General features: G+C 41.5%; 1 protein-coding gene across 1 annotated transcript in view; it reads left to right on the plus strand.

The window, feature by feature from the left end:
* Positions 1–27,227, plus strand: part of LOC124016429 (VPS10 domain-containing receptor SorCS1-like) — a 149,537-nt gene that overhangs the window by 73,357 nt on the left and 48,953 nt on the right. Inside the window, exons 2-3 of the mRNA XM_046331988.1 lie at positions 9,400–9,467; positions 23,999–24,098. Of these exons, the coding sequence (XP_046187944.1) occupies positions 9,400–9,467; positions 23,999–24,098 (168 nt within the window). The remainder of the gene's footprint in view (positions 1–9,399; positions 9,468–23,998; positions 24,099–27,227) is intronic.

Consider the following 27,227-nt stretch of genomic DNA (forward strand, 5'->3'; position numbering starts at 1 on the left):
GACTGGAGATAAGATGGAGTCAGAGAGAGAGAGAGAGAGAGAGAGAGAGAGAGAGAGAGAGAGAGAGAGAGAGAGAGAGAGAGAGGGAGAGTGTCTGGGTCGGCCAGGCCTGGCTTGTGCTTTTATCCTTCTTCCTCAGTGTGCACGTTCAAACCCCCACCAAGGATTCTACTGTGCAGCCAGATAGCGTTTGATTCGCTTGAATTACCTCAAGGGCTATCTCCAGCCTGAGAGACAGTTGCACCATGGGAAGGGAAAAAAGGGTGACCATAATGTAAGGTAAGAGAAAGACACAGCTTGTGCCCTCACTCTGGAAATGTCAAACATACAGAGCAGAGAGTATTGAAAGAACACTTTTGATGACACGTAAGTTCGCATTAAGTTAGCTTTTCCAGAGTTCCTGTTTGCCAGGGATTAGGGTTGCATTATTCTGACTCTAATCTGAAATGGAAAAGGTGTTAATGACAAGTGATTATGAAGTGGAATGCGACCACAAAGAATTCAGATCAAGATGGAAGAATGTGGTGTTGGGATGTGCCACTTAATGGGAACATGTGGAAACTAGTGCATTTCAGTTGGTGTGAAAGGTTACATCTTACAAATATATACGAAAAGCAGCTATTTCTCTTGAGATGGTTTAGTTAAATGAAAATAAATATTGACTGTGTTGTGTATGTTTCAGGTGTATTTGTGTAATAACCTATGACAGTGGTGTGATCAATCAATCACATTTGAAAAAACAATAGTAGTGATAGATGAGAACGCTGTCATTCAACATTTCATGGGAGGTCTTTAATTAAAATTCCAAACAGATAAGCACCTCCATTCCGGTTTAACGAGCATTCACTAAATGTACATTGATTTTAATTAGGCCTCCTCCTGGCAGTGTGTAACTAACTCAACTCCCTTCTGCTGGAGGGAGAGAGAGAGGGAGAGGGAGAGAGAGAGATGGGCTGAGGGAGGTGTGGAGAGGGGGAGGGAAAGAGGGAAAGAGGGAGGGAGGGCTGTGGGGTGATAGAGAGAGGGAGGGACGGAAGAGACAGAGGAAGGGAGGGAGAGAACGAAAGGATATGATGACAGAGGAGAGAGGCTTGGATGAGAGAGAATGAGCAAGAGGGGAGAGAGGGATGTGTGGGAGGGAGAGAGATAGAAATGAAGGGAGGACAGAGGTGGGCAGATAGAGGTGGAGGTAGGAGGAAAAATTGAGTTTAGAAGGGAAAGTACTAGCGAGAAAGAGGCAGCATAGGGGAGAGGCATGGGTAGAGGGAGAGGAGTGTTGTAGGACAAAGTAGGGAGGTGTCACATTCTGACCATAGAACTTTATTATTTCTATGTTTATTCTATGTTTTCTATTTCTTTGTTGGCTAGGTATGGTTCCCAATCAGAGGCAGCTGTCTATCGTTGTCTCTGATTGGAGATTATACTTAGGCATATTTTTTTCCCCACTTGTTGTTTGTGGGATCTTGACTATGTATAGTTGCCTGTGAGCATATCTGTAGCGTTTCGTTCGTTTATTGTTTTGCTTTAAGGTTCACATAGCAATAAAGATGTGGAACCCAGATCATGCTGCGCTTTGGTCCAGTTATTATAATGATCGTGACAGGAGGGAGATAGAGGGTAGGAAGCAGAACACCATAGGGCAACCTTGGCTTGGCTACCTCCCTAGTTCTAATCACACTCGTTGGATCGTACGCGACAGGGACCACTACAGTAAGATCACACCCGTTTGTTGATACGTGTGAAAAGGTTTAGAACACACAACCTTCTGATCCAGAGATATGGGATAGGATTGTATGTTCGATGCCAGTCGTAGACACTGTTTTAAATTGTTTTGTTTGAACCCTATCCAAAACCCTTACCATTACCTTAACCATTCAGAATGAGTGACTAAACTTAATCCTTAACTTAGAAATGTAACTAAGGCAATAAGAATCATCATCCCTATAATGGTGAACAGGCAAAGCTCCATCCAGACCTACTCTTTCATACTGTGTTAAGCACTCATTCTGAATGGTTAACCCTATCCCAAACCTTAACCCATGGGATTACACCCATCCACCACCCTGGTCCACAGCCTGTCCTCGTATAGCTCCTCCCACCAGCCTCCATTGGTGTTTGTGTGTGTGTGTGAGACCGTTGGCAAAAATTGTTAAAGCTGCACATTATATTCATGTGTTACATTTTAATGGGAGATCTCCCACCGTTTCCCCTACCACCTGAGCCTGCGTAAACATGCTACCGAACAGACTATTTAACAGCCAGCACATCCCCTTGTTTCAGGCAGGGTTTAGGCATAGTGCTACAAGCTCATGTTGCTTCTCTCTGTCTCTCCCTCTCTCACGCACACACCCACACACAAATGTACTCTATGTACACACACACATACACAGACACTTTTTTTCTCTCACTATTGATTTATTTAACCATTATTTTACCAGATGAGTTCACTGAGAACACATTCTCATTTACAGAAACAACCTGGGGAATGGTTACAGAGGAGAGGAGGGGGGGGGGGGTGAACCAGCCAATTGTAAGCTTGAAGTAATTGTGTGGGGGCCATTTGAAAGGTGCTTAGTAAATGCAATTACTGCCAGCTCTATAGCATACATGTCAGTCAAGGCAAATCATGACATGAAAAGGGATCCTGTTTTCCAACGACAGTAGCTAAATAGAACACACACACACCACTCGGGTAGAACCATCAAACCTCTCTTTTTGTGGTGTGTGTGTGTGTGTGCCTGGATAGAGCCATCAAACATCTCCCATCTCCCTTTCTCATAATCAATCCTCTCCCTCCACTTGATGTAGTAGTTGCTTGGCCGCTGACACATTACTAAAAGGCTGGGGGCCTTAATCACTTTTGGATGAAGATAAGCGTTTCGTTCGGCTGCCATTTTGGTGTCATCTGCTCTTAGGTTTGCTTTTTTGGGGATCTGGACAGTCAGATGTCAGTCATAGCCTTTTTTTGTAGACTTCCTACTTGAGGAAGCATTGGATTCCAAAAAAAATGTTATTTAGCGCCTCTGAGGTTTTGAGGTCAAAGTCCAAATGTAAAAGGCCAGAGACATCAGGTAGGTTCCCTTCTCTAAGCGACACAGGCCTTATTATGTATAGGCACTGACCTGTGACACATCAGCCGGCCTGTGAGTGAGCCCACCCTGAAAAATGATGTCATTTGGAACAATGTCACTCCTCACCCCTGCCTGACCCCATGATGGCCCATTGGGAGTTGGGGATGGGAGGCATTTCTCTCTCTCTCTCTCTCTCTCTCTCTCTCTCTCTCTCTCTCTCTCTCTCTCTCTCTCTCTCTCTCTCTCTCTCTCTCTCTCTCTCTCTCTCTCTCTCTCTCTCTCTCTCTCTCTCTCTCTCTCTCAGATTCAAATGGTGCTGTTCCTGGGCCTTCAGAGTAGAGTGTACCAGATCAGTAGTGTGGTTATGGGGGTTAAACAGTGTAGCTACATTCTAAGTATGCAAAATAGAATAGGTACTGAAGTCTTTGAATGAGAGGAATTACTGTGTAAACAGGTAGAGGTCTCATTAACATACACCTATACAGGTGTCTCAAGAAAAATATATTAAAACAAACGGTCAACTAATGTTCCCCACACTACGTTTATGTTTTAATGATTTTTCTTTGACATGTTCTATAACACAGCTTCTGTATAGTTAATTCAACCATGATGCGACACTGTTGTCACATGCAGCACCAGTTATCCACAAGGACACATTCTGAGGTGTTATTTTATTAGCCAGCGTTTCCGCCACCCAGCACAGATTTAACACTCCTGAGGGACTAGATACTCATTCAGGCTAATACAGTTAGACTTCTGACTGGCTTGGAGGAGTGGTGAACTAGCGACCTATCATTAGCGCGCCACATAGCTAAAGTCAGCATTCAAAATTGCGTTTGGCACTTTGTATTGCTCTTTGTGGCCATGGACATTTTGTTATGCGAATAATATATTTTGCAATGCAACCAGGGTGTTCGGAGGGTAACGCCGCTGACATTTTCTTCCATTCATTGCAGGCCAATTGGGGTGAGTGTACTTGAAAAATGGCCGCAAAGTGAAACTTAGTTCTTTACAGTTTGTGCCATTCTGTATTGCATTGAATCAATTTTCAGTCAACGAAACAGGGCCAAAAAAAGATTGGCATTATGTAAACCAACTTATGTTACAAGGATATGCTGAAAGGTCAGTATTTTTCAAAACCGCCCCTCATTTATTGCTTTCACCATTTGTATTTAGTTTGTGGTTCGGCGAGCAGGGCATTCTCTGAGACATGATTAAGATTTTCATGAGGGTGATACAAGCTGACACAACAAAAGTATCCTCTGGGATTTCAGCTGGTGTCCCAGTTATTTGATGTAAATTTTCTATTCATGCTGTCATGGAGGGGAACTGCTTCCTGTCTGTGTGGTGCCACCCCCTGGCAGAGGAGAGCGAGCTTGTCTTACGACATCAGGCCCCTTCAGGAACTTACACACACACACACTCTTAAGCAAGAACATGCAAGCGCACACACACACACTATCAACACTCCAAGAAAAACTCAGTTTTGCTTTGCATTTTACAAGCATAGCATGAATCCAATTTTCTTATTTTATGTTATTCTTCTTCTCTCTCTACACTGCCCTCTGAAAGTGTAATCTTGCTGCACCCGAACCATCTGCTCACAGTCTTAGGAAGAGGAGAGTGTTCCCGGAGTGGTGGCACCATCTCTCAGAGAGAACCATCAGTGGCTCCCCAGTGAGGTCCAGGCCAGTCCTTGGGGCTCTTAACCTTTATGGGATCGGTGTTTCCCCCGACAGACGGTTGCGCTAAAGTGGTCTAATGTGATTAGCATGAAGTTGTAAGTAACAAAAAATAGTTCCCGGGACATAGACTTATCTTATATGGGCAGAAAGCTGAAATTCTTGTTAATCTAACTGCACTGTCCAATTTACAGTAGCTATTATAGTGGAAGAGCACCATACTATTGTTTGAGGAAAGCGCACAATTATGAACTTGAAAATGTATTAATAAACCAATTAGGCACATTTGGGCAGTCTTGGTACAACATTGTGAACAGATATGCAATGGTTCATTGGATCAGAATAATATAATAATAATAATAATATATGCCATTTAGCAGACGCTTTTATCCAAAGCAACTTACAGTCATGTGTGCATACATTCTACGTATGGGTGGTCCCGGGGATCGAACCCACTACCCTGGCGTTACAAGCGCCATGCTCTACCAACTGAGCTACAGAAGGACCACATAGAACTTTGCACATACAATGCTGCCTGGGCTGTAATAATACATTATGACCTTTGTCTTGCATTTCAAATACGTATTTTTTTAATTCTATGATCTTTTACCATATCTAATGTGTTATATTCTCCTACATTAATTTCATATTTCCAAAAACTGCAAAGTATTTCCTTTCAAACGATATCGAGAATATGCCAATCCTTGCATCGGGTCCTGAGGTACATGCAGTTGCGTATGTCATTTTCGGTGAAAATTTAAATAATGGGTCTAATCCTTAATGATCAAATTCCAGCGTCAACCTCGAAATTAACAACACAACCCGGAGGTGGTAATGTCAATCATTATTGACACTGTGACCATCTGACTGTTGTGGCATTCATATAAAGACAGTGTTGTCTCACCAGTATCACTCTTTATTTGTCTCCTCCATCTTTGTTTGTCTCCTCTGCTGGGGTGGCAGCGTAGCCTAGTGGTTAGAGTGTTGGACTAGTAACCTGTAAGGTTGCGAGTTCAAACCCCCGAGCTGACAAGGTACAAATCTGTTGTTCTGCCCCTGAACAGGCAGTTAACCCACTGTTCCCAGGCCGTCATTGAAAATAAGAATATGTTCTTAACTGACTTGCCTGGTTAAATAAAGGTAAAATATATATATATTTTTAAATATAAGTAAAACAAAGTCAAGGTATTGGAGTGGCCATCACAAATCCCTGACCTCCATCCTGTCACGGCTTTCTTCTGTTGAAGGAGAGGCGGACCAAAACGCAGCATGGTTATTATTCATGGTTCTTTAATAAAGAAACTATACATGAATAGACTAACAAAACCAAGAAATGTGAAAAACCAAAACAGCCCTATCTGGTGCAAACACAGAGACAGGAACAATCACCCACAAATCCCAACACCAAACAGGCGCCTAAATATGGTTCCCAATAAGAGACAATGACTAACACCTGCCTCTGATTGGGAACCATATTTAGGTAGCCTGTTTGGTGTTGGGTTTTGTGGGTGATTGTCTCCTGTGTCAGTGTTTGTACCACACGGGACTGGTTTTGGGTTTTCACATTTATTGTTTTGTAGTTTGTTCATGTATAGTTTTTCTTAATAAAAAACCATGAACTTCAACCACGCTGCGTATTGGTCTCTCCTTCGACAGAAGAACCCCGTTACAATAGACAATGTGTGGGCAGGACTGAAAAAGCGTGTGCGAGCAAGTAGGCCTAAAAACCTGACTCAGTTACACCAGCTCTGTCAGGAGGAATGGACAAAATTCACCCAACTTATTGTGGGAAGCTTGTAGAAGGCTACCCAAAATGTTTGACTCAAGATAAACAATTTAAAGGCAATGCTACCAAATACTAATTGAGTGTATGTAAACTTCTGATCCACTGGGAATGTGATGAAAGAAATAAAAGCTGAAATAAATCATTCTCTCTACTAATATTCGGAAATTTGCGGAGCCCCTAGTCCAACTGTACATGCTTTAGGTTCCTCCTTTGTCCCACCTCCCACATATGCGGTGACAACACCCAGTATAACCAGCATGTCCAGAGATACAACCTCTCTTATCATCACAGTGTCTGGGCTTACCTCCACTGTACCCGCACCCCACCATACCCCTTTCTGCACATTATGCCCTGAATCTATTCTACCACGCCCAGAAATCTGCTCCTTTCATTCTCTGTCCCCAACGCACCAGACAACCAGTTTTGCTAGCCTTTAGCCGTACCCTCATCCTACTCCTCCTTTGTTCCTCAGGTGATGTGGAGGTAAACCCAGGACGTGCGTGTCCCCATGCACTCTCATTTGTTGACTTCTGTAATCGAAAAAGCCTTGGTTTCATGCATGTTAACATCAGAAGCCTCCTCCCTAAGTTTGTTTTACTCACTGCTTTAGCACACTCCGCCAACCCTGATGTCCTTGCTGTGTCTGAATCCTGGCTTAGGAAGGCCAACATAAATTCTGAGATTTCCATACCCAACTATAACATTTTCCGTCAAGATAGAACTGCCAAAGGGGCCAATCTACTGCAGAGATATCTTGCAAAGTTCTGTCATACTTTCCAGGTCTATGCCCAAACAGTTCGAGCTTCTAATTTAAAAAATGTATCTCTCCAGAAATAAGTCTCTCACTGTTGCCGCCTGTTATAGTCCCCCCTCAGCTCCCAGCTGTGCACGGGACACCATATGTGAATTGATTTTCCCCCATCTATTTTCAGAGTTTGTTCTGTTAGGTGACCTAAACTGGGATATGCTTAACAACCCAGCATTCCTATAATCTAAGATAGATGCCCTCAATCTCACACAAATCATCAAGGAAACCACCAGGTACAACCCTAAATCCGTAAACATGGGCACCCTCATAGATATTATTATCACTCCAGTGTTAATCTGCTAAATTGTAATTACTTTGCTACGATGGCCTATTTATTGCCATACTACCTCATGCCATTTGCACACACTGTATATAGACTTTCTTTTTTTCTATTTTGTTGACTGCACGCTTGTTTATTCCATGTAACTCTGCGTTGTTTCTGTCGCACTGCTTTGCTTTATCTTGGCCAGGTCGCAGTTGTAAATGAGAACTTGTTCTCAACTATCTTACCTGGATAAATAAAGGTGAAATAAAAAAATATATACAAAAAATTCACATTATTAAAATAAAGTGGTGATCCTAACTGACGTAAGACAGAGAATCTTTACTCGGATTAAATGTCAGTAATGGTGAAAAACTGAGTTTAAATGTATTTGGCTATGGTGTATGTAAACTTCCAACTTCAACTGCACATGGGTAGGATCTTTATTTGGATCAGGAAAATACTTCTGCAGCAACAGGAATGTGAATTATTATATGGATTATAAAGATACATTTTTTAGGTGCTCATACAATTTTCTTAAGGAAGAAATCTAGTTTGAAATTTCAAAGTGGAAATGGACAAACTACATATGTCACGCCTTGGTCATAGTGTTTTGTGTTTCGTTATATATTTGGTCTGGCCAGGGTGTGACATGGGTTTATGTTGTGGTATTTCGTATTGGGGTTTTGTAGTTATTGGGTTTGCGGCTGAGTAGGGGTGTTGCATAGGCTTGGCTGCCTGAGGCGGTTCTCAATCAGAGTCAGGTGATTCTCGTTGTCTCTGATTGGGAACCGTATTTAGGTAGCCTGGGTTTCACTTTGTATTTCGTGGGTGATTGTTCCTGTCTCTGTGTAGTTTCACCAGATAGGCTGTAATTAGGTTTCACGTTCCATTTTGTTGTTTTGTATTTGTATCTGTTATTTCATGTACCGCGATTCATTCATTAAAGACATGAGTAACCACCACCCTGCATTTCGGTCCGACTCTCTTTCGACAAACGAAGAACGACGTTACAACATAAGCCTTTTTAAACGTCAAATACAAGTTTAACATGTCCTACAGGAGTGCATAGGGTTGACTTGGGATTCAGTGATAGATAAAAAACCCACTGAGTTCTCTGGTCTTCTGTTTTGATATCAAGTCTGACCACTGGGTCTCTAGAATATGGTCAGCCATCTTGGTCTGTGATTCACCCGTCACTGTGTACAGTGGATTATCAATGACCCCCTTCCCTCCTCGCTCTCTTTCCCGCTCTACAAACCGCTCAGATCAAAGCTATCTGAACAGAGAGACGGACTGAAGGATTGTGCTTGTCAGGGGCCAAGACTGGCAGCACTGAGGGATCGAGAGAGAGAGAGAGAGAGAGAGAGAGAGAGAGAGAGAGAGAGAGAGAGAGAGAGAGAGAGAGAGAGAGAGAGAGAGAGAGAGAGAGAGTTCAAAGTGGGATACAGGTTGGCAATGTGCCCGTTGTCTAGTGTCATGTTAAAGACAGAGCCAAAGGGACAATCATAACATGCCAATGTATAAACAAACACCTGTTATTGGTATTAATTCTGGTTTTGATTGTTTTTTATGGAATACGTAGGTTGGTGTTCTAAGAGAATATAGATTAAGTTTGCCCAGTCGGTCATGTCTTCTAAGAGAATATAGATTAAGTTTGCCCAGTCGGTCATGTCTTCTAAGAGAATAACCTGTGGCATACTTAAATGTTTCTGTTTATTATCTAATAGCTTTGAGTTAAAGGCTTATTACATACTTATAACACCTGTGATGTGTTTTTTTGTTTCCAGTTGTTCCTGAATCTGACCAAACTCAAGGACTTTCACCTGGGGAGTGTTACAGAGAGCACCTTGTGGAGGTAAGACTAGTAGCCTTTCTTCATATCTCCTTCTCTGTCTCTCTCACTTCCTCGCTTCCTCTCTCCCTCTTTCTTTCCCTCCCTCCTCTGACACGTATTCAGAATCATCATAGGAACAATAGTGCAGTCTCTCTACACCCTCTTTCTCTTTTCTACTCTCTCTCTCCCCTCCATCTTTCTCTCCCCTACCCCTTTTCTCTTTCTCTCTCCCTCACTGCTTTGTACAAGACTGCTAGATAAATCAGCATTGCACTACTAAGCATTGGGCAGGGTTCCTCAGGTGAAAGAAGACTAGTCTCTACTCTTTGAAGCTATAAGCCATAACCACCATCAATATATTTTAGTACCGAAAAGGTTGTCTTCATTCATTACTTTTGTTGCCGTTTTTCTTGTCGTTTTGCTAGCGGTGACTGTAGTGGTGACACAGCAAGAGCTTGCAGTCCTTTCAGGCAATTTGGTGTGTCAATACAATGAAAGTTTAATGATTCTTGTAAGATTATAGTGATGCAGCTCCTGCGTGTGTTTATGGAACCTGTTGTATGTGCCAGGCTGATGACAAGGAAGAGAGAGGGGGAAGGAGAGAGAGGGAAGGAGAGAAGGGGAGAAGAGAGGGACTCAGTGATTTTGTTTAGGGTGTGGTTGTGGTGGAGAGAGAGCGAGAGAGATGAAAAAATGAACAGACTTTCCTAATTTAATGTTGTGTTTTGTTATTCCAAGACCTACATTTAATGAAAACTATAAAACCCTATTTTTGTATCTGTTCAATTCATATTTATATTATTATCTGTATGTGTTACACATAATACTGCATCATGTTTGACTCCAGTACAGACTCCAGTAATTTGACTTGTTTAGATTGCCAGCTAAAACCCTTTATCTGTATGTGGCTATGGGATTTCAAGGTTAATACCTCTCTTCAGAACACAAAACAAATCTGCCCTGTTACGCTCGTTGTTTGAATGAGGAGACCAAGGTGCATCCTGGTAGGGGAACATCTTACTTTATTTCAAATGAACACCAAAAAACAACAAACAAAACTAATGTAAAGTTCTGCAGGCTACACAGCAACTATACAAAATCAAAAAAAATCTGCCTAAGTATGATCCCCAATCAGAGACAATGATAGACAGCTGCCTCTGATTGGGAACCATACCAGGCCAACATAGAAAATACAGCATAGATTGCCCACCCTAGTCACACCCTGACCTAACCAAATAGAGAATAAAAAGGCTCTCTAAGGTCAGGGCGTGACACTCCCTTCATGTTTGAGGAGGTTTTCAGACAGATATTCAAACTAAAATAAGTCTGACAATGACAACTGGTATGTAGGGTTTTTCCTTGAGGCTAGAGAAAGCGAGCTGGTTTACTCTTTGAATATCTGCGAAGATTAGCAGTGTTCTTTAATGGTCCCGTACTGTTGAATGTCAAGGTATGAGTCAGTTGCTGGAAAATCAAAGTGACACAAAATCTTTCAAAATAGATATCCAGTATCTAACCTAAGACATTGTTCAATCGCGAAGCTCTGTTTAAGTAGTTACAGAGCAGAGAACAATCTGCTTCTGCGAGTCAGTCTCCAAGAATAATCCAAAATGAATTGTTTTAGAAAATATATATTTCAACATTCACCGACAGTGAAGCTCTTCAAAATGAGCCACAGGGGAGGAACAAGGATAAATAAGCCAGGTGTTTTTGTCAGCATTTAAAGTAATTGAAGTCAGATGTAGTCATTAAGAAGAGTAAATAGTCCAGGGTGTTAGGAGAACATTGACATCCCCAAGCCTCTGAGATGTGACCTGGCATTCATTCAGCCGAGTCATATCCCTCCGCCGTGAGAAGGCAGTTAGAGCAGTAACCCACCCGTTGTATGAGACATGTCCTGCTTGGCTGGGTTTCTGATACGTCACTGTGACGTTTGCCACAGTGCTGGGATTCCGAATATACAAAACAAGGGCACAAAATATCATATCCGACTTTGTTCATATGAGTCCTGTTGGGACCGAGAGACAGAGAGGGAGGTTGAGAGAAAACGTGTAGAAAAAGAGTTAGAGAGAGATCAATCTAAATACTAGTCAGAAACTTCCAGAACATGATAGTTCATAACCATGAATCAACAACTGATCGTACTCATAAACTTTGCTCTGTTTCTCTCTGTCCGTAATGTTAATTGTTAATTGAGATCACAGCTATGCTAAGAAGATTTTGGGTCCGGAGAGACCGTTAGTCTGTTTATACCACGGCGTCCATGCTGTTGGCCCACATGGCAGGACAGATGTTGACTTTTCAATAAAGGTCAAGACACCAGCCAATGCCTTCAAGTATCTGAAAGTCAGCCTGTCAATTTTAATGAAGGCCCTGACCTTAAACTATGGAAGAAGATCCTTAATTCCTGTGAATAGTATTCAATGGACGGGTCCCATATCTCAATGGGATGATTTGGGGATGTGAGCGAAATGAAGCCAGACTGTACCGTCTACCCCAACAATGATCATCGAATTCTTGCAACAATACTTTCTTTTAAGTTATTCAGATCTGCCTCCTCTTTTCATCTAAGTCTTCTGAGTATCTTCCCTTGGCGGTTGAGCAGTTTATTGCTCCTTAATTATTTAGTCTTATTAAATAGGTGCACAGGTATAGAAACAGAGAAGCTTTTGATGTACATTGTGTGATGATTTGCGTATTAAACACCCAGGTGGGATATTTCATTAGCATGTGATCAATGGGGAATTTGCTTTGGTGTACCCTTTTCAACTTTGTGTAGGTAGCCAAAAATGATCTCCCATACTGGAGATTCTAGCTCCTAAGGGCATTTATAGTGTGCTAACTGAAGAAACACTCACAGTATGTACCTTGTCACTTAATCACTCAGTCGGAAGTCTGGAGGGAATTCAGAAAAGTCATGTCATCGGCTGTGCTACTGCAGCAGAGCAATGTGATGTAAAATTACAGCCTACAGATGCCTGGATGCCAGATGCTGAAACCTCTTAGAGATGATAATAGATAGATATCTTAGATATCCCTGACTCCAATCCAACTCAACAGGACCAACATATCGTCCAGGAGTAGTAGTAATCTGCTCATGTCAGTGTTCTATGAATATCTTCCCTACTGAAATGTTTCATAGTTCAACACATTGTGAAGCTCTCCTGCTGTGAATTGTTGCGTGTCCATTCAGTCCCTAAATTGTTCGAGAAAGAAAACCTTTAAACATGACTGGATAGGCAGCTATCAGATAGGCTGCTATGTCCACTAAGAAAAAGGTAGCTTCAGTGGCTTGCAAACGTTTTCACCCCCCTGGGCATTTTTCCTATTTTGTTGCCTTACAACCTGGAATTAAAATAGATTTTTCTGGGGGGGGGGGGGGGGGGTTGTATCATTTGATTTACACAACATGCCTTCCACTTTGAAGATACAAAATATTTGTTATTGTGACACAAACAAAAGATTTAAAAAACAGAAAACATGAGCTTGCATAACTCCCCCCCCCTAAAGTCAATACTTTGTAGAGCCACCTTTTGCAGCAATTACAGCTGCAAGTCTCTTGGGATATGTCTCTATAAGCTTGGTACATCTAGCCACTGGGATTTTTGCCCATTCTTCAAGGCAAAACTGCTCCAGCTCCTTCAAGTTAGATGGGTTCTGCTGGTGTACAGCATTCTTTAAGTCATACCACAGATACCACCATGCTTCTCTGTATGGATGGAATTACGGGGTGATGAGAGGTGTTGGGTTTGCACCAGACATAGTATTTCCTTGATGGCCAAAAAGCTACATTTTAGTCTCGTCTGACTAGAGTACCTTCTTCCATATTTTTGTGTAGTCTCCCACACGCCTTTTGGCAATCACCAAATGTGTTTGCTTATTTTTTCTTTAAGCAATGGCTTTTTTCTGGCAACTCTTCCATAAAGCTCAACTCTGTGGTGTGTACAGCTTAAAGTGGTTCTATGGACAGATACTCCAATCTCCACTGTGGAGCTTTGCTGCTCCTTCAGGGCTATCTTTGGTCTCTTTGTTGGCTCTCTGATTAATGCCCTCCTTTCCTGGTCTGTGAATTTTGTTGGGCGGCCTTGTCTTGGCAGGAATGTTGTGGTGCCATATTCTTTCATTTTTGAATAATGGATTTAATGGTGCTCTGTGGGATGTTCAATGTTTTGGAAATGTTTTGTAACCCAACCCTGATACTTCTTCACAACTTTGCCCCTGACCTGGTTAGAGAGCTCCTTGGTGTTCATGGTGCCGCTTGCTTGGTGGTGCCCTTTGCTTACTGGTGTTGCTGACTCTGGGGCCTTTCAGAGGCAGGTGTAAATTTACTGACAGATAATTTGCCACTTAGATTGCACACAGGTGGACTTTATTTAACTAATTGTGTCACTTCTGAAGGTAATTGGTTGCACCAGATCTTATTTAAGGGCTTCACAGCAAAGGGGGTGAATACATATGCACGCACCACTTTTCCTTTTTAATTACATTTTTTACATTTTTTTGAAACAAGGAATTTTTTTCATTTCTCTTCACCAATTTAGGACTATTTTTGTGCATGTCCATACAATGAAATATCCCAAAAAATATATTTAAATTGCAGGTTGTAGTGCAACAAATGGTAAAAAAAGCAAAGGGGATGAATACATTTTCAAGGCACTGTTCGTGGAACTCAGAAGGCATCAGTGCCATTGTGAAAGGTATACAGTGTATTGGGAATGTATTTAGGTCCCTTGACTTTGTTTTCTTAAGTTTCAGCATTATTCTAAAATGGATGATTATCATTTTTTTCTCATCAATCTACACACAATACCCCATAATGACAAAGTGAAAACATGAAGATATATATTTTTTACACAAGTATTCAGACCCTTTGCTAGGAGACTCTAAATTTGGCTCAGGTGCATCCCTTTTCCATTGATCATCCTTGAGATGTTTCTACAACTTGGAGTCCACTTGTGTTAAAATTCAATTTAGAATAAGGTTGTAATGGAACAAAATGTGGGAAAAGTGAAGGGGGTCCGAATACTTTCAGAATGCACTGTACTCTGGGGAACGACTTTGGCTGGCTAGACACACAGGTCTTCTGAAGGTAACGTCTAGTGAGTTGGAGTGGAGATGACGCAGCAGCAGAGAGAGAGAGGGATGAGAGAGACATAGATAATACATAGAAAAACAGAAAGGCTGAATTGGGCCATCCCTTCCATCTTTGCCTTTCCATTTACACCCTCCTGTCCCCCATCCCCCACTCCCAATGGGCCATCATGGGGTCAGGCAGGGGTGAGGAGTGACATTGTTTCAAATTACATCAGTGCCTATATATAATACGGCCTGTGTCGCTGAGAGAAGGGGACCTACCTGATGTCTCTGACCTTATACAATTGGACTTTGACATTACCTCAAAACCCCAGGTATCCAATACTTCCTCAAGTAGGAAGTCTACAAAAAGGGCTTCAAAAAAGTTTTCAGAACGATTCTTGTATTTTGTAGAATATCTATGTTATTCATATTGTGTTATCGCCAAAGTGCATACAGTACATTCCATATCAGAGCAACTCAGTCTTGATTATTCATGAACAGCTGTCAACCAGGACTCAGCTGAAAACACAGGATTTGCCAACATAGTCCTTTGGGTCAACAGATAGGCTTCAGTCCATGGCATTGTAACGATTTGAAGGAATCCCTTGATTCATCTACATCTTCCGTTTTCTGAAAATCTATATTGTGTTTGTAGTCATTTCAATGGGCACATCCTTCTCCCCTCCCACTTCCTGGGGTCTGTTACATTAATCACTCATTCTATTATAGAAGAGGTCATTTATATAGCTCCTTTCTCACAATATTTAAATTCAAACCTTTTCAAATTAATGACATACTCTTGGGTTCCCCCCTCCTATCCTGAAGCACACAATAATTGACGTTCTGTCATAACAGTAAATGGTTGGATTTCGTCACCAGCTCTAACTGCCAGCAGGCTTATATTACAGGTTTTCAACACAATAGCGACAGAAGAGCAGCTCCCATTTGAAGCCGCAGCTCTCGCCACCACGTGTCAGTTATGCAGGCAAAATCATTTTACTTCTGAGCATGAATGCGTGATTCATTCTTTGTTTTTTCGTGTGGCACAGAAGTTGCCGTTCGACTTGTATGACCTTCTGCCTCGTTGATGAGATACTAGTTTATTTTTGGATTTTTGTTTAAACCACTGGACTGGTCATGAATCCAAATTGGAAATGGGGTCTTTATCATTTGTCCAAGGATGTACAGGCCAGTGTGTACTTGTATAAATTGTACACAGACCAGTGCATGCAGACTGCACTGTACATGTTGCCTCAGATTTTAGTCTACCAGGCCTACAAGTCATGCTGTGTGTGGCCTTAGAAGTAATAAATTACATAAATACTACAAGAAATGTCACTTCCTGACAACCGTTGTGAGGGATCCTGATTGGTTGTCTGTGGTTGCTAGTGGGTGATGTGGGCCTAGGTGGGTGTGTTGTTTTTGATTTGCCTACCAATTGTCCCTACCACATGAAAGTGAAACCTCACCGCAATGGACGCCAAGGACTTAAATCCATTGAGATTGTGGATGGACTTTTGCCAAAGCTGTGACAGAGTTCTGAGAGCATTCTCAGGGGACTGAAAGAAGGTAGCAGGGATGTGTCGAGAGAACAACGCCAGCCGGACTTATCTGATCCCTGTGAACCTGACCTGGAAAACAACATTATCCATTTCAATGAAAGAGATTAGTCAGAAAGTTGCTTCTTCCCCCTTCCTGAAGTTTTGGGAAGTTAAAAAAATATATTTTTTCCTTCTTTTTTTCTTTACTTCCTCCTCTTCAGATCAACTCATCCCACCTCCTCACGATGCCTGAGTTATAATTTCCACATGATTGGCCCTGAAACTACTTATAGAGAGGGAGAAGGAGGAAATAGATCAAGGATGTAAGAGATGGAATATTGCTTCCTCTCACTTTCACTGTCTCTGAGAGTTCTACTTTTTTCTGTCTCTTTGGAGAGTTGCTGGAAACAACAAAACACATTCCTTTTAATGGGAACGCAGCAGGATGTAAGGCCGTCAATATGTTTGATAGTACAATATCAAACACTCCTTTTAGAAAGCATGAGTTAAGACATCTTATATTTCCCCATTGCCTTTCAGCCATCGTATTTAACCCCAGATCCCAGCCTGAAAAACAACCCTGGTTGCAGTGAAACAATTGCATGTGTGCCATTCATTCCACAATGTTGTTTATACTCGGCAGTGAGGGGGGAATTATTACATTTTGAATTCTGCATACAGAGTTTGATGCCCATCAGTCAACCAGAGTTATGGCTAGATATAAATCAAGAGTTTGTTTGTGCCCCCTCGTTCATTACGGCATGGCTTTGAAAAGCCAGGCAAGATTCCGTACAATCATTGTAAATGCTAAAGTGCTGTCATGACTGTCCTGTGAGGATCCGAATGGGTCTGATCAGCTTGGCAATGGATGACAGTAACCAGACCTTCTCTCACCCACAAAAGAGGGGAGGAGGGAACTGGGTCGGTTTGACAGCTCACACCCTGTCATAAATGAAAGGAGAGGAGATCTACGGTCTCCATCTCCTAAATTCCACAGAGAAATGTGCTTTGTCTACAGAGGTTTCCCGCCAAAATTCTAACACGTTCTAAACCAAATACTAGAAAAATGTTCTTAACACAAGGTGAGGAATAGTCAGTGGTGAGCTATAGAGAACTAATGTCATATGGGTGGTATTCTGTGATGTCATTAAAAAGGTTATAATGGAAATACTGTAACTTGAAAACTATATACACTACATGTATGAAGTCTCCATTCTTAACATTGTGTATGAAATATGAAAAATGATGAAGATAGTTTTGTTAGGAATGTGATTTTATGATCCATACGAGAATCTATCTCCTATAAACTGTGCATAGTAAGTAGCCACACCCGAGTAAGGTCAGATAGTGTGTCAGCCTGACAGAACCATCCACTTTGGCCAGAGTGCATAAAAGGATTGGTAAAGAAATTAACATTAGAACAAACACAAAACGTGAAGCGGTAGCTACGCATTTGAAATGGTTGGAACTTTGAACCTCAACATGAGGTGAAGAAAATAAACTCATCTCCCAGTCCAGGAAAGATGGGGAGCAGCAGCCCATGTTTGAACTCATAATATCAACACAGGGAAGAGTTGAGAAGCTCACCTCTCAGACACTCACTGGTACAGCTGATTAGCTGTCCTAAGTTAAGTATCTAGAAAAGTGAATTTAAGTGGGACCACTGTATTAGTCTTCTCAAATCACCATAGTACGCTACTCTCATCAACCAAAGGGAACCGTCGACATGGCTGGTTAGCCTATCTTCCAAGGAGCATCTTCCAAAATGAACAACAGTAGAAGACGGGAAAGGAGAGACTCCTTTCGGACAATCAGAGTCATAAAAGCGTGCAGATTCTCGATTGGATTCAGGTCTGGACTTTGACTTGGCCATTCTAACACCTGGATATGTTTATTTTTGAACCATTCCATTGTAGATTTTGCTTTATGTTTTGGATCATTGTCTTGTTGGAAGACAAACCTCCATCCCAGTCTCAGGTCTTTTGCAGACTCCATCAGGTTTTCTTCCAGAATGGTCCTGTATTTGACTCCATCCATGTCAGGACCCGGTTACGAACCTGGGTCTCCGGAGTGAGAAACAGTCACTTAACCAACTGAGCCACGAATAGTCGGCAGAACCCAGAAGATGAGGCAGACACAGCAGTACTTGAGACGGTGTATTTAATGAAGTAAAAAGTGAAGTTCTTCAGGAAAACATGTAACTCCACAACCTCAAAAGGAATTCCACAAGAACAAAGGTAATCCTCCAAGACAAAAAGGTAAATCCACAAGGTGGAAGTTATAGCATAAAAAGCCTCAAAAGATACTCAAAAATAAATAAACAAGAACAAAAAACAGAATTCCACAAGAGAGTCTACCGGGATCAACAAGAGTTCACAGAGTACTAGGGCTGGGTGCTAACATACAAACACAGAGCAAAGAACTGAGGAAAACTAAGGGTTTAAATACAATCAGGGGAAACGAGGCACAGGTGCAAATAATAATGGGGATCAAGGGAAAACAAAAGGTCAAAAGGCACAATGGGGGCATCTAGTGACCAAAAACAGGAACAGCCCTGGCCAAATCTTGACAATCCATCTTCCCATCAATTTTAACCATCTTCCCTGTCCCTGCTGAAGAAAAACAGGTCCAAACCATGATGCTGCCACCACCATGTTTGACAGTGGGGATGGTGTGTTCAGGGTGATGAGCTGTGTTGCTTTTACGCCAAACATAACGTTTTGCATTATTTCCAAAAAGTTCAATTTTGGTTTCATCTGACCAGAGCACCTTCTTCCACATGTTTGGTCTGTCTCCCAGGTGGCTTGTGGCAAACTTTAAACAGACACTTTTTATGGATATCTTTAAGAAATTGCTTTCTTCTTGCCACACTTCCATAAAGGCCAGATTTGTGAAATATACGACTGATTGTTGTCCTACGGACAGAGTCTCCCACCTCAGCTGTAGATCTCTGCAGTTCATCCAGAGTGATCATGGGCCTCTTGGCTGCATCTCTGATCAGTCTTCTCCTTGTATGAGCTGAAAGTTTAGAGGGACGGCCAGGTCTTGGTAGATTTGCAGTGGTCTGATAGTCCTTCCATTTCAATATTATCGCTTGCACAGTGCTCCTTGGGATGTTTAAGGCTTGGGAAATCTTTTTGTATCCAAATCCGGCTTTAAACTTCTTCACAACAGTATATTGGACCTGCCTGGTGTGTTCCTTGTTCTTCATGATGGTCTCTGCGCTTTTAACGGACCTCTGAGACTATCACAGTGCAGGTGCATTTATACAGAGACTTGATTACACACAGGTGGATTGTATTTATCATCATTAGTCATTTAGGTCAACATTGGATCATTCAGAGATCCTCACTGAACTTCTGGAGAGAGTTTGCTGCACTGAAAGTAAAGGGGCTGAATAATTTTGCACGCCCAATTTTTCAGTTTTTGATTTGTTAAAAAAGTTTGAAATATCCAATAAATGTCGTTCCACTTCATGATTGTGTCCCACTTGTTGTTGATTCTTCACATAAAATACAGTTTTATATCTTTATGTTTGAAGCCTGAAATGTGGCAAAAGGTCGCAAAGTTCAAGGGTGCCGAATACTTTTGCAAGGCACTGTATGTTCTGACAGATAAACACTCTGACAGCTTGTACAATGCTGGTCCCCTTCCTGAGATGAGATATGCTGATGGCATCAGATACTATTAAAAGCTTTATTTGCTGCCTTTGCCCTTGACCCCTTCCTCTACTGATGCATTCTCTAAATTATTTTTCTCCCTCTTCATTTTCTCCTCCCTTTCGTTCGCTTTCTCTTTCCCCTCAACTATTCACTTTTTGCTTTTTTAGTCTGTTATTGCATGACCTTTTCACCTTACCTCTCTTCATCTGTCTCTTATTAATTTATATGTCCAGTCTCTCTGCTATCCAGCACTATCTATCAGAGCAATGATGGTAAGGCATTGCCCAATTCATGCCCATTGCGGTTTGTCTCTGCCAACCAAATCTCAGTCGCTAAATTCTCATCTCTCATTTTCCTGTGTCGTCCAGAGGTCTCAGCATCCATCCAGACAGTTGGTTCATCGGGTCTAGGATCTGGTGTTTGGACCCATATTACATCTGTCATTCCCCTGCAGTCTGGCTAGGAACAAAAATAACCTGTAGTATCTCAAACAATAGCTGTAGAAATGTTTCACTGTGGATTCAGACTTTGTGTTCCGACTCCTTTAAGACTGGATGCCGGGGCTTCGTCTATGTTCAGAACAATGTTTAAGCATATCAGTCAGAGGAAAGATCATGTTTAGACCCTGAAGGCTTGATCTTGCCTCAGGGTTTTCAGCTAAGAACTTTTCTGTTTTTTTTCTCTCTCACAGTTGCAATGTCAGGTAAAGTTGTTTATTTTTGTTAATCCCACTTCTGACACTAACAACCCGACAATGTCAAAGTTTTGGGCCCCGGTGGAATTTGTTGACAGGGTTTTTCCAGATATTCTTCCTAGCTAGTCTGTTTGGTGTCTTTGTTGTTCAATCACACAGTTACTATCTCTTTGGTTTGGTCAGTGGCCAGCCAAGTCAGCTGCAAGAGACCTCAGTCTGTGAGCTAGCGATGCAGGATTGATCACCAACCGATAGTTTCCCGGCTGGAATAATACATGAGGACCTCTGAGTCGGTTGTGCTCCTGAACACCCCAGTCTATATCTCTTGTTTTTGTGTGTTACCGCAGACTGAGGTGATTTTGTTGGGAGTTTGGTCCCACTCTCGCTTTGAAGTACTGAGCTTTTTCCTCTCTCCCCAGAGCCGAGTCTCCACACAGTGCCTCTGCACACCAACCACTTAATTGTTCTGCTTTACATGCAGACACCTGGAAAAGCCTGACAACAATGTCTAATGTGATTTGTGGTCACAGATTCTTTTTTTTACTATTCAGTTGATGTTCATGGAGAAACATACACATTGTTTTCTCCCTCTCTTTCACACCTCTCTGAAATGGATTTAGTTACAAAAAAGCCCCCCACTTTATGTCAGAGCAGATGGAACCTGGTTAAAACACTGGGGGGGTTTGAATTCCGAGAAAACATCAGGGATTCTGGTATTTCCCAGGACTGTTACATATACATTTTACATATTCGGCAAACTGCAGTATGAGGTAAATGGTTTTAGTGTTCATTAAACATCTCTACAGGAATCTTGAAACAAGATTTAGCCTCACTCTGTCTTTCCTTTTAAAATCCAAATCAAATCAAATGTATTGGTCACATACACGTGTTTAGCAGATTTTATTGCGATTGTAGTGAAATGCTTGTGTTTCTAGCTCCAACAGTGCAGAAATAAGTAATAACTAACAATTTCAGAACAACACACTCAATACACACAAATGTAAGTAAAGGAATGGAATTAAGAATATATAAATATTTGTACGAGCAATGTCAGTGCGGCATAGACTAAGATACAGTACAATAGAATAGAATACAGTATATATATACATATGAGATGGGTAATGCAAAATATGTAAACATTTTTAAAGTGACTTGGGTTCAATAATTAGTGTCCAGTGATTATTTCAAGTCTATGTACAGTATATAGGGCAGCAGCCTCTAATGTGATAGTGATTGTCGGGGCACTGTGTTATCCTCAAAGCAGGGGAAGAAAGTGTTTATCATGTCTGGAAGCAAGACGTGGATGGATTTCCCTTTGTAGTCTGTGATTGTCTGTAGAACCTGCCACATACGGCTTGTGTCTGAGTCGTTGAATTGCGACTCCACTTTGTCTCTATACTGACGTTTTACCCGTTTGATTGCCTTACAGAGGGAATAAATGCACTGTTTGTATTTGGCCATATTCCCAGTCACCTTGCCATGGTTAAATGTGATGGTTCGCGCTTCCAGTTTTACACAAATGCTGCTATCTATCAACTGTTTCGGGTTAGGGTAGGTTTTAATAGTCACTGTGTATTGTCCCTCAATGTATACTATAACACAACAATATTACTTAGAACTTCGATATTTATCTATTTCACTGTAGGTGTATTATTATTATTATTGTAGTCGGAAGCAAATGGTTGCATTGCTTGTTCCTGGAGTGAAGCTCATAGTAAATGAGAGTTTAACTAAAGGTGTTAAGAGAAGTTTTATTTTGTATCAAACTGTGTACAATTTGATTTTTTTATTTATTTTATTTTTTTATGGTTGATTAATGCTTGATTAAACGCCATCAAGCAGTCTGATATACCTTCAAGAACTAACTTCTTTACTGTGGTGAAAGCATTTCATCACTAATATCCACACTACCTCAGGGTTTCTTCCTCAATGCAGGCAGACACAACAACAGCAGACAATGTAACTACTGCTGTACCTAACCCCCTCTCAGATAGCAGCAGTCTGAAATATTCATTGACTATCTTCCATCAAGTCAAAACCCCATTAGTTTCAGATGCTTGGGAAGCGTTGTGATATTTTATAAATTGCTACTCCAACTAAAAGGGTGAGTATTACCTATTTACTGAACTGCTGAAGGAACTTAAGCTACATTTAGCTTCAAATTTAAATTATCAAGGTAATTGGCATTTAGCCTTTTTCTCTGAATCTCCGTTCACTGGCAACAATGCCTCTGGCTCTCTCTGTCTCACTCTCCCTCAGCAAATTTATACTCCAGACCAGAACCTAGACATAAACACCTGGAGACCAAACACCAGATAAACAACCGTCTCAGTGGACAGGGGCTGATGAGGATGAAATTACTGAATAAAAAATGAGGAAAGAGGAGAAGTGCCTATTGTATGGCGGTGTAGCCAGGTTTAAACACTGCAATTGCATGCATATTATGAGTACAGCTTCCGTCCCCGCAGACACTCATGAATATGTAGTGATTGTTAGTTTTGGAAAAACAAAAAAGGCGCCTCAATAATCAGGAGGCATATGTGTTATGGTTTGGAGGTTTGATTGATTGCATTTCTGACTGATTGTACAGTCTGTCTGTGACACTCTCACACCAGAGCCTTAGTACTTGAGGATAGAACTAAGTGGTGAAATGTAAAATGGATGTATAGCCTACATACAATACCACACAGGAGCTTGCTATCTCTTCAATTTATACTTGACAAGCAACTCAGTGTCTTCGCTGTAATGTCTCTGCCTGCCGCATGAGGAGACTCAGACAATATAACGCAGCCCTTGGGGGCTCCCTAGTGCTCAAAGGCCCGTTCCACATTATATTTCCCTCTCCAATCAGTCATCGCCTTGTTCAATTCCCCAACTCTCTTTTAATATCCTGTAGAAGCTGTCAGCATACCCTCATGCAAGGTCTGTCTTTCTCGTTATTCTACTTTGCAATCATCGTGACCATCTCTCCCTGGCACTCAGGAAAGAGCTGGAATGAAAAAAAGATCTTATTGTAATTTCACCTGAATCTCTATTACTGGCAGAGCTGCCGACTACGCCATCAGGAGAAAAAACCCAGAAGAGTTATAAAATAATAATCTGTTGGCACATCCATATTTAAATATTATTTCATTTTAAAGTAGTTATCGGGAGAACCTATCCGTTATTAAAGGTGTTAGGCCCCCAGATGTCTGTGAATGGTTTGTTTACCTTAGCACCTATCAATGATTGGTTAACCTCTTTCATTCTGCTGGCGCAGGGGTTATAACACAGAATGTTTTTTGCCCTGTGCAACATGGTCGTATATATTTAGTTTACATGTTATAGGATCAAAGCCCTTGAGCACCCTAGTTATAAGGGTGAGAAAGCCAAGTACTGTAAGGTGTACAATAACAGGGCTATTTCATATGACATGGTTCAAAGTCAAGATCATTGAATTTGGTCATAAATCTATCTTAAGATGTGGCTGTGGTTGGAGGCAGGTGTCGGTAAATAAGTCTGTATATCTGTCTATTTATACATTGAACTGCCTGTCTGTCTGTATTTCTCTGTCTAAACATATATTTTTTTCATTTACAGATCAACAGACTGTGACTCCACCTATGAGAGGATGAATGACAAAGTGGGATCTAAGACTGTGCTGAGTTACCTGTATGTCTGTCCATCCAACAAGAGAAAGGTAAGACAAACTTCAAATGAGTGATTTTCAATAACACAAAAATGATTAAGACTTAGAGGAACTTAATTACATTTAGTTGAGTTAACTAGAACTGAATTGTTCGTTGTCCATTCTCTGCTGCCGCTATTTGTTCTTTCTGATCAAATCAAATGTTAGCTCGAAGTGAAGGTTAGACGGCAGACTGACTGTTAAAAAATATGTTTTACGGTTTGAATAAATGTTTTCTATCAAGCATTTAAATTTGTGAGAATCCCAAAGTTGAATGACCTTATTTAGCTTACATTGCCTTGTTCTGGCATCTTGCCTGCACTTAGGAAAGTAAATTCAAGTGTTACAAGCAACACTTACTCATACTGTAGTTATAGCCTCAGAACATTTACCATGACACAACACAGAGACCAGAAAGACCTGTTAGAAATAGAAAACAAATTGTTGGTATGTAGATAAATGCTGAAGCAAAACTAATAAAATAGAAGGTGCATCTTCTCTGACCCTGTGAACATTTTCACACTAGCTGTCCGGACTTGATGATAGTCCCTATAGTCTACTTGAATGTAGAGTATTCAGCACATTTCCCAGATACTGGGCTGACCAAGTCAAAGACACACAGGACAGACAGCAGATCTGCTAATAGCGCCTTGTCGTTTATCTATCATGGTGATAGACTGAGGATGTTGCAGTTTGGTTCACCGCAGTTAGGGAATTACATCGTAGTAAAAGCTAGTCGTGAGATCCTAGGATGTCCGGATGCCCTCGTTCGAGCCACGCTTTGTAAACAACCGCCATTCACCTCTGACTTCAACCGACCCACATTCCTCCTAACCTTATCTCTGATCTTATTCATTATGGATGGTCCCAACTCTCTCTTGGATAAGCTGGAACTTGTTTTTTTCCTCATTGCATTCCAGTGGCAGAGCTTGGCATCTGTGTGTCTAGCGTGGGGAAATCAGGAAGACAGTTATCTCTATCTCTGTTGAGATGAGGCAGTAATGACCCTTCAATCACCATGGCAATGCATTTGTGAATTTAATGCCTCAAGAGTGTCTTTTCTCACACGTGAATATAGTATGACAATTGATTTCCGCACAACAAGATTCTGTTAACGTCACTGACTATATTCTCAAGTTGTCTAAAGGAACAGATCCAGAGGCTTGACCTTTCTAAGAGCAGGTTATATATTTGAATGATGATGCTGCCATTTATCTTCAAGCTTTTAAAGAAGACACCCATCATGAATTGTCCTTATGCATGTTCAGCCTTATTCCGAGGTCTTCTGCACGGTTTGACTCACAACCGCTGCTAATAATGAAGAGTCGCATTCTAGACGTATAAATAGAATTAATAGACATAAAATGAATAGACAGAATTGAATGAATTATATTTCTATGGTTGTAGCTAGACATGTTGTTATCCCAATTCACCAGAAAGATAGATAGAACGCAATTGATCTATGTTCGACATGATTCATCTGCTGTGAGGCATCATCTCCTCCGCTCCTCTCTTTGTTTGCGGTCATCAGATGGCTCGAGCTCCATCCAACAGCAGGCTGCAGCCCCTCAGACAATAACTATCGTACTCTTCGCATGACAATTAGCTCGGTCACTGGACTCCCACCGACTAGCTGATAATAAGCAGACAACAATGTAGAGGTTATCCTAATAGCCTGTATTAATCTAAGCTTTGTTACTGACCTCACTCCTCTTTGTTCCCAGGAGACGCATTGGTGATCAATTGCAAAGTGGATGTGGAGCGAAATCTTATTTACCTGCCGATTATATTTTTGATAATGTGAAAGTTTTTGACGATGATGTGAGCTGTTATGTAAGCGTCCCTCGTGGAACTTAGTGCCTGTTAAAACTGATTCAGGAACAGATCGACATGCCCATATCCATATGGATCTACATAAACAATCTCTGAAAGGAAATGAATGACATCTACTAAGAGATGGGTTATGAGACGTTTTTGCCCAGTTATGTGTCAGATCTCCCCAAGGAGATGTGGGTGTGGAGTCAGGCGCAGGAGAACCGAGTTCCAAAGAAAGTGTGTTTTATTTTAACAAGCTCAAAAGGAAAACCAACAGGACTCAGGGCTATAGAAAATACACTGGAACAATCTCCACTCAGACACAGTCCAGGGAAACCCCCCCCATAGAACAAGAGCGAAAAAAACGCACCCCAACCTCTCTGACAGTTCAACGAAAATAATACCGCACAAAACCCCAAAGGAAATGTAAAATTAAATACCCCCCCCCACACCTAATTAACCAAAGTGAAACCAGGTGAACACAAAACAGACATAACCAAAAGAAAAGCAAAAGGGATCGGTGGCAGTTAGTAGGCCGGCGACGACGACCGCAGAGCGCCGCCCGAACAGGGAGAGGACCCACCTTCGGTGGAAGTTGTGACATTTGTCCAATACATTTTTCTACATTTTGTAAGATAAATTATGTTTAAATATATGTACATACACAATAGGTAGAACAAGTATTTGAGACACTGCCGATTTTGCAGGTTTTCCTACTTACAAAGCATGTAGAGGTCTATCATTTTTATCATAGGTACACTTCAACTGTGAGAGACAAAAATCCAGAAAATCACATTGTATGATTTTTAAGTAATTAATTACCATTTTATTGCATGACTTAAGTATTTGATACATCAGGAAAAGCAGAACTTAATATTTGGTACAGAAACCTTTGTTTGCAATTACAGAGATAATGTGTTTCCTGTAGTTCTTGACCAGGTTTGCACACTGCAGAAGGGATTTGGACCACTCCTCCATACAGACCTTCTCCAGATCCTTCAGGTTTCAGGGCTGTCACTGGGCAATAAGGACTTTCAGCTCCCTCTAAAGATTTTCTATTGGGTTCAGGTCTGGAGACTGGCTTGGCCACTCCAGGACCTTGAGATGCTTCTTACGGAGCCACTCCTTAGTTGCCCTGGCTGTGTCTTTCGGGTCGTTGTCATGCTGGACAAACCAGCCACGACCCATCTTCAATGCTCTTACTGAGGGAAGTTGTTGGCCAAGATCTCGCGATACATGGCCCCATCCAACCTCCCCTCAATATGATGCAGTCATCCTGTCCCCTTTGCAGAAAAGCATCCCCAAAGCATGATGTTTCCACCTCCA

Source organism: Oncorhynchus gorbuscha, linkage group LG26 (genome assembly GCF_021184085.1).
Source record: "Oncorhynchus gorbuscha isolate QuinsamMale2020 ecotype Even-year linkage group LG26, OgorEven_v1.0, whole genome shotgun sequence".
In the NCBI taxonomy this organism is placed as follows: Eukaryota; Metazoa; Chordata; class Actinopteri; order Salmoniformes; family Salmonidae; genus Oncorhynchus; species Oncorhynchus gorbuscha.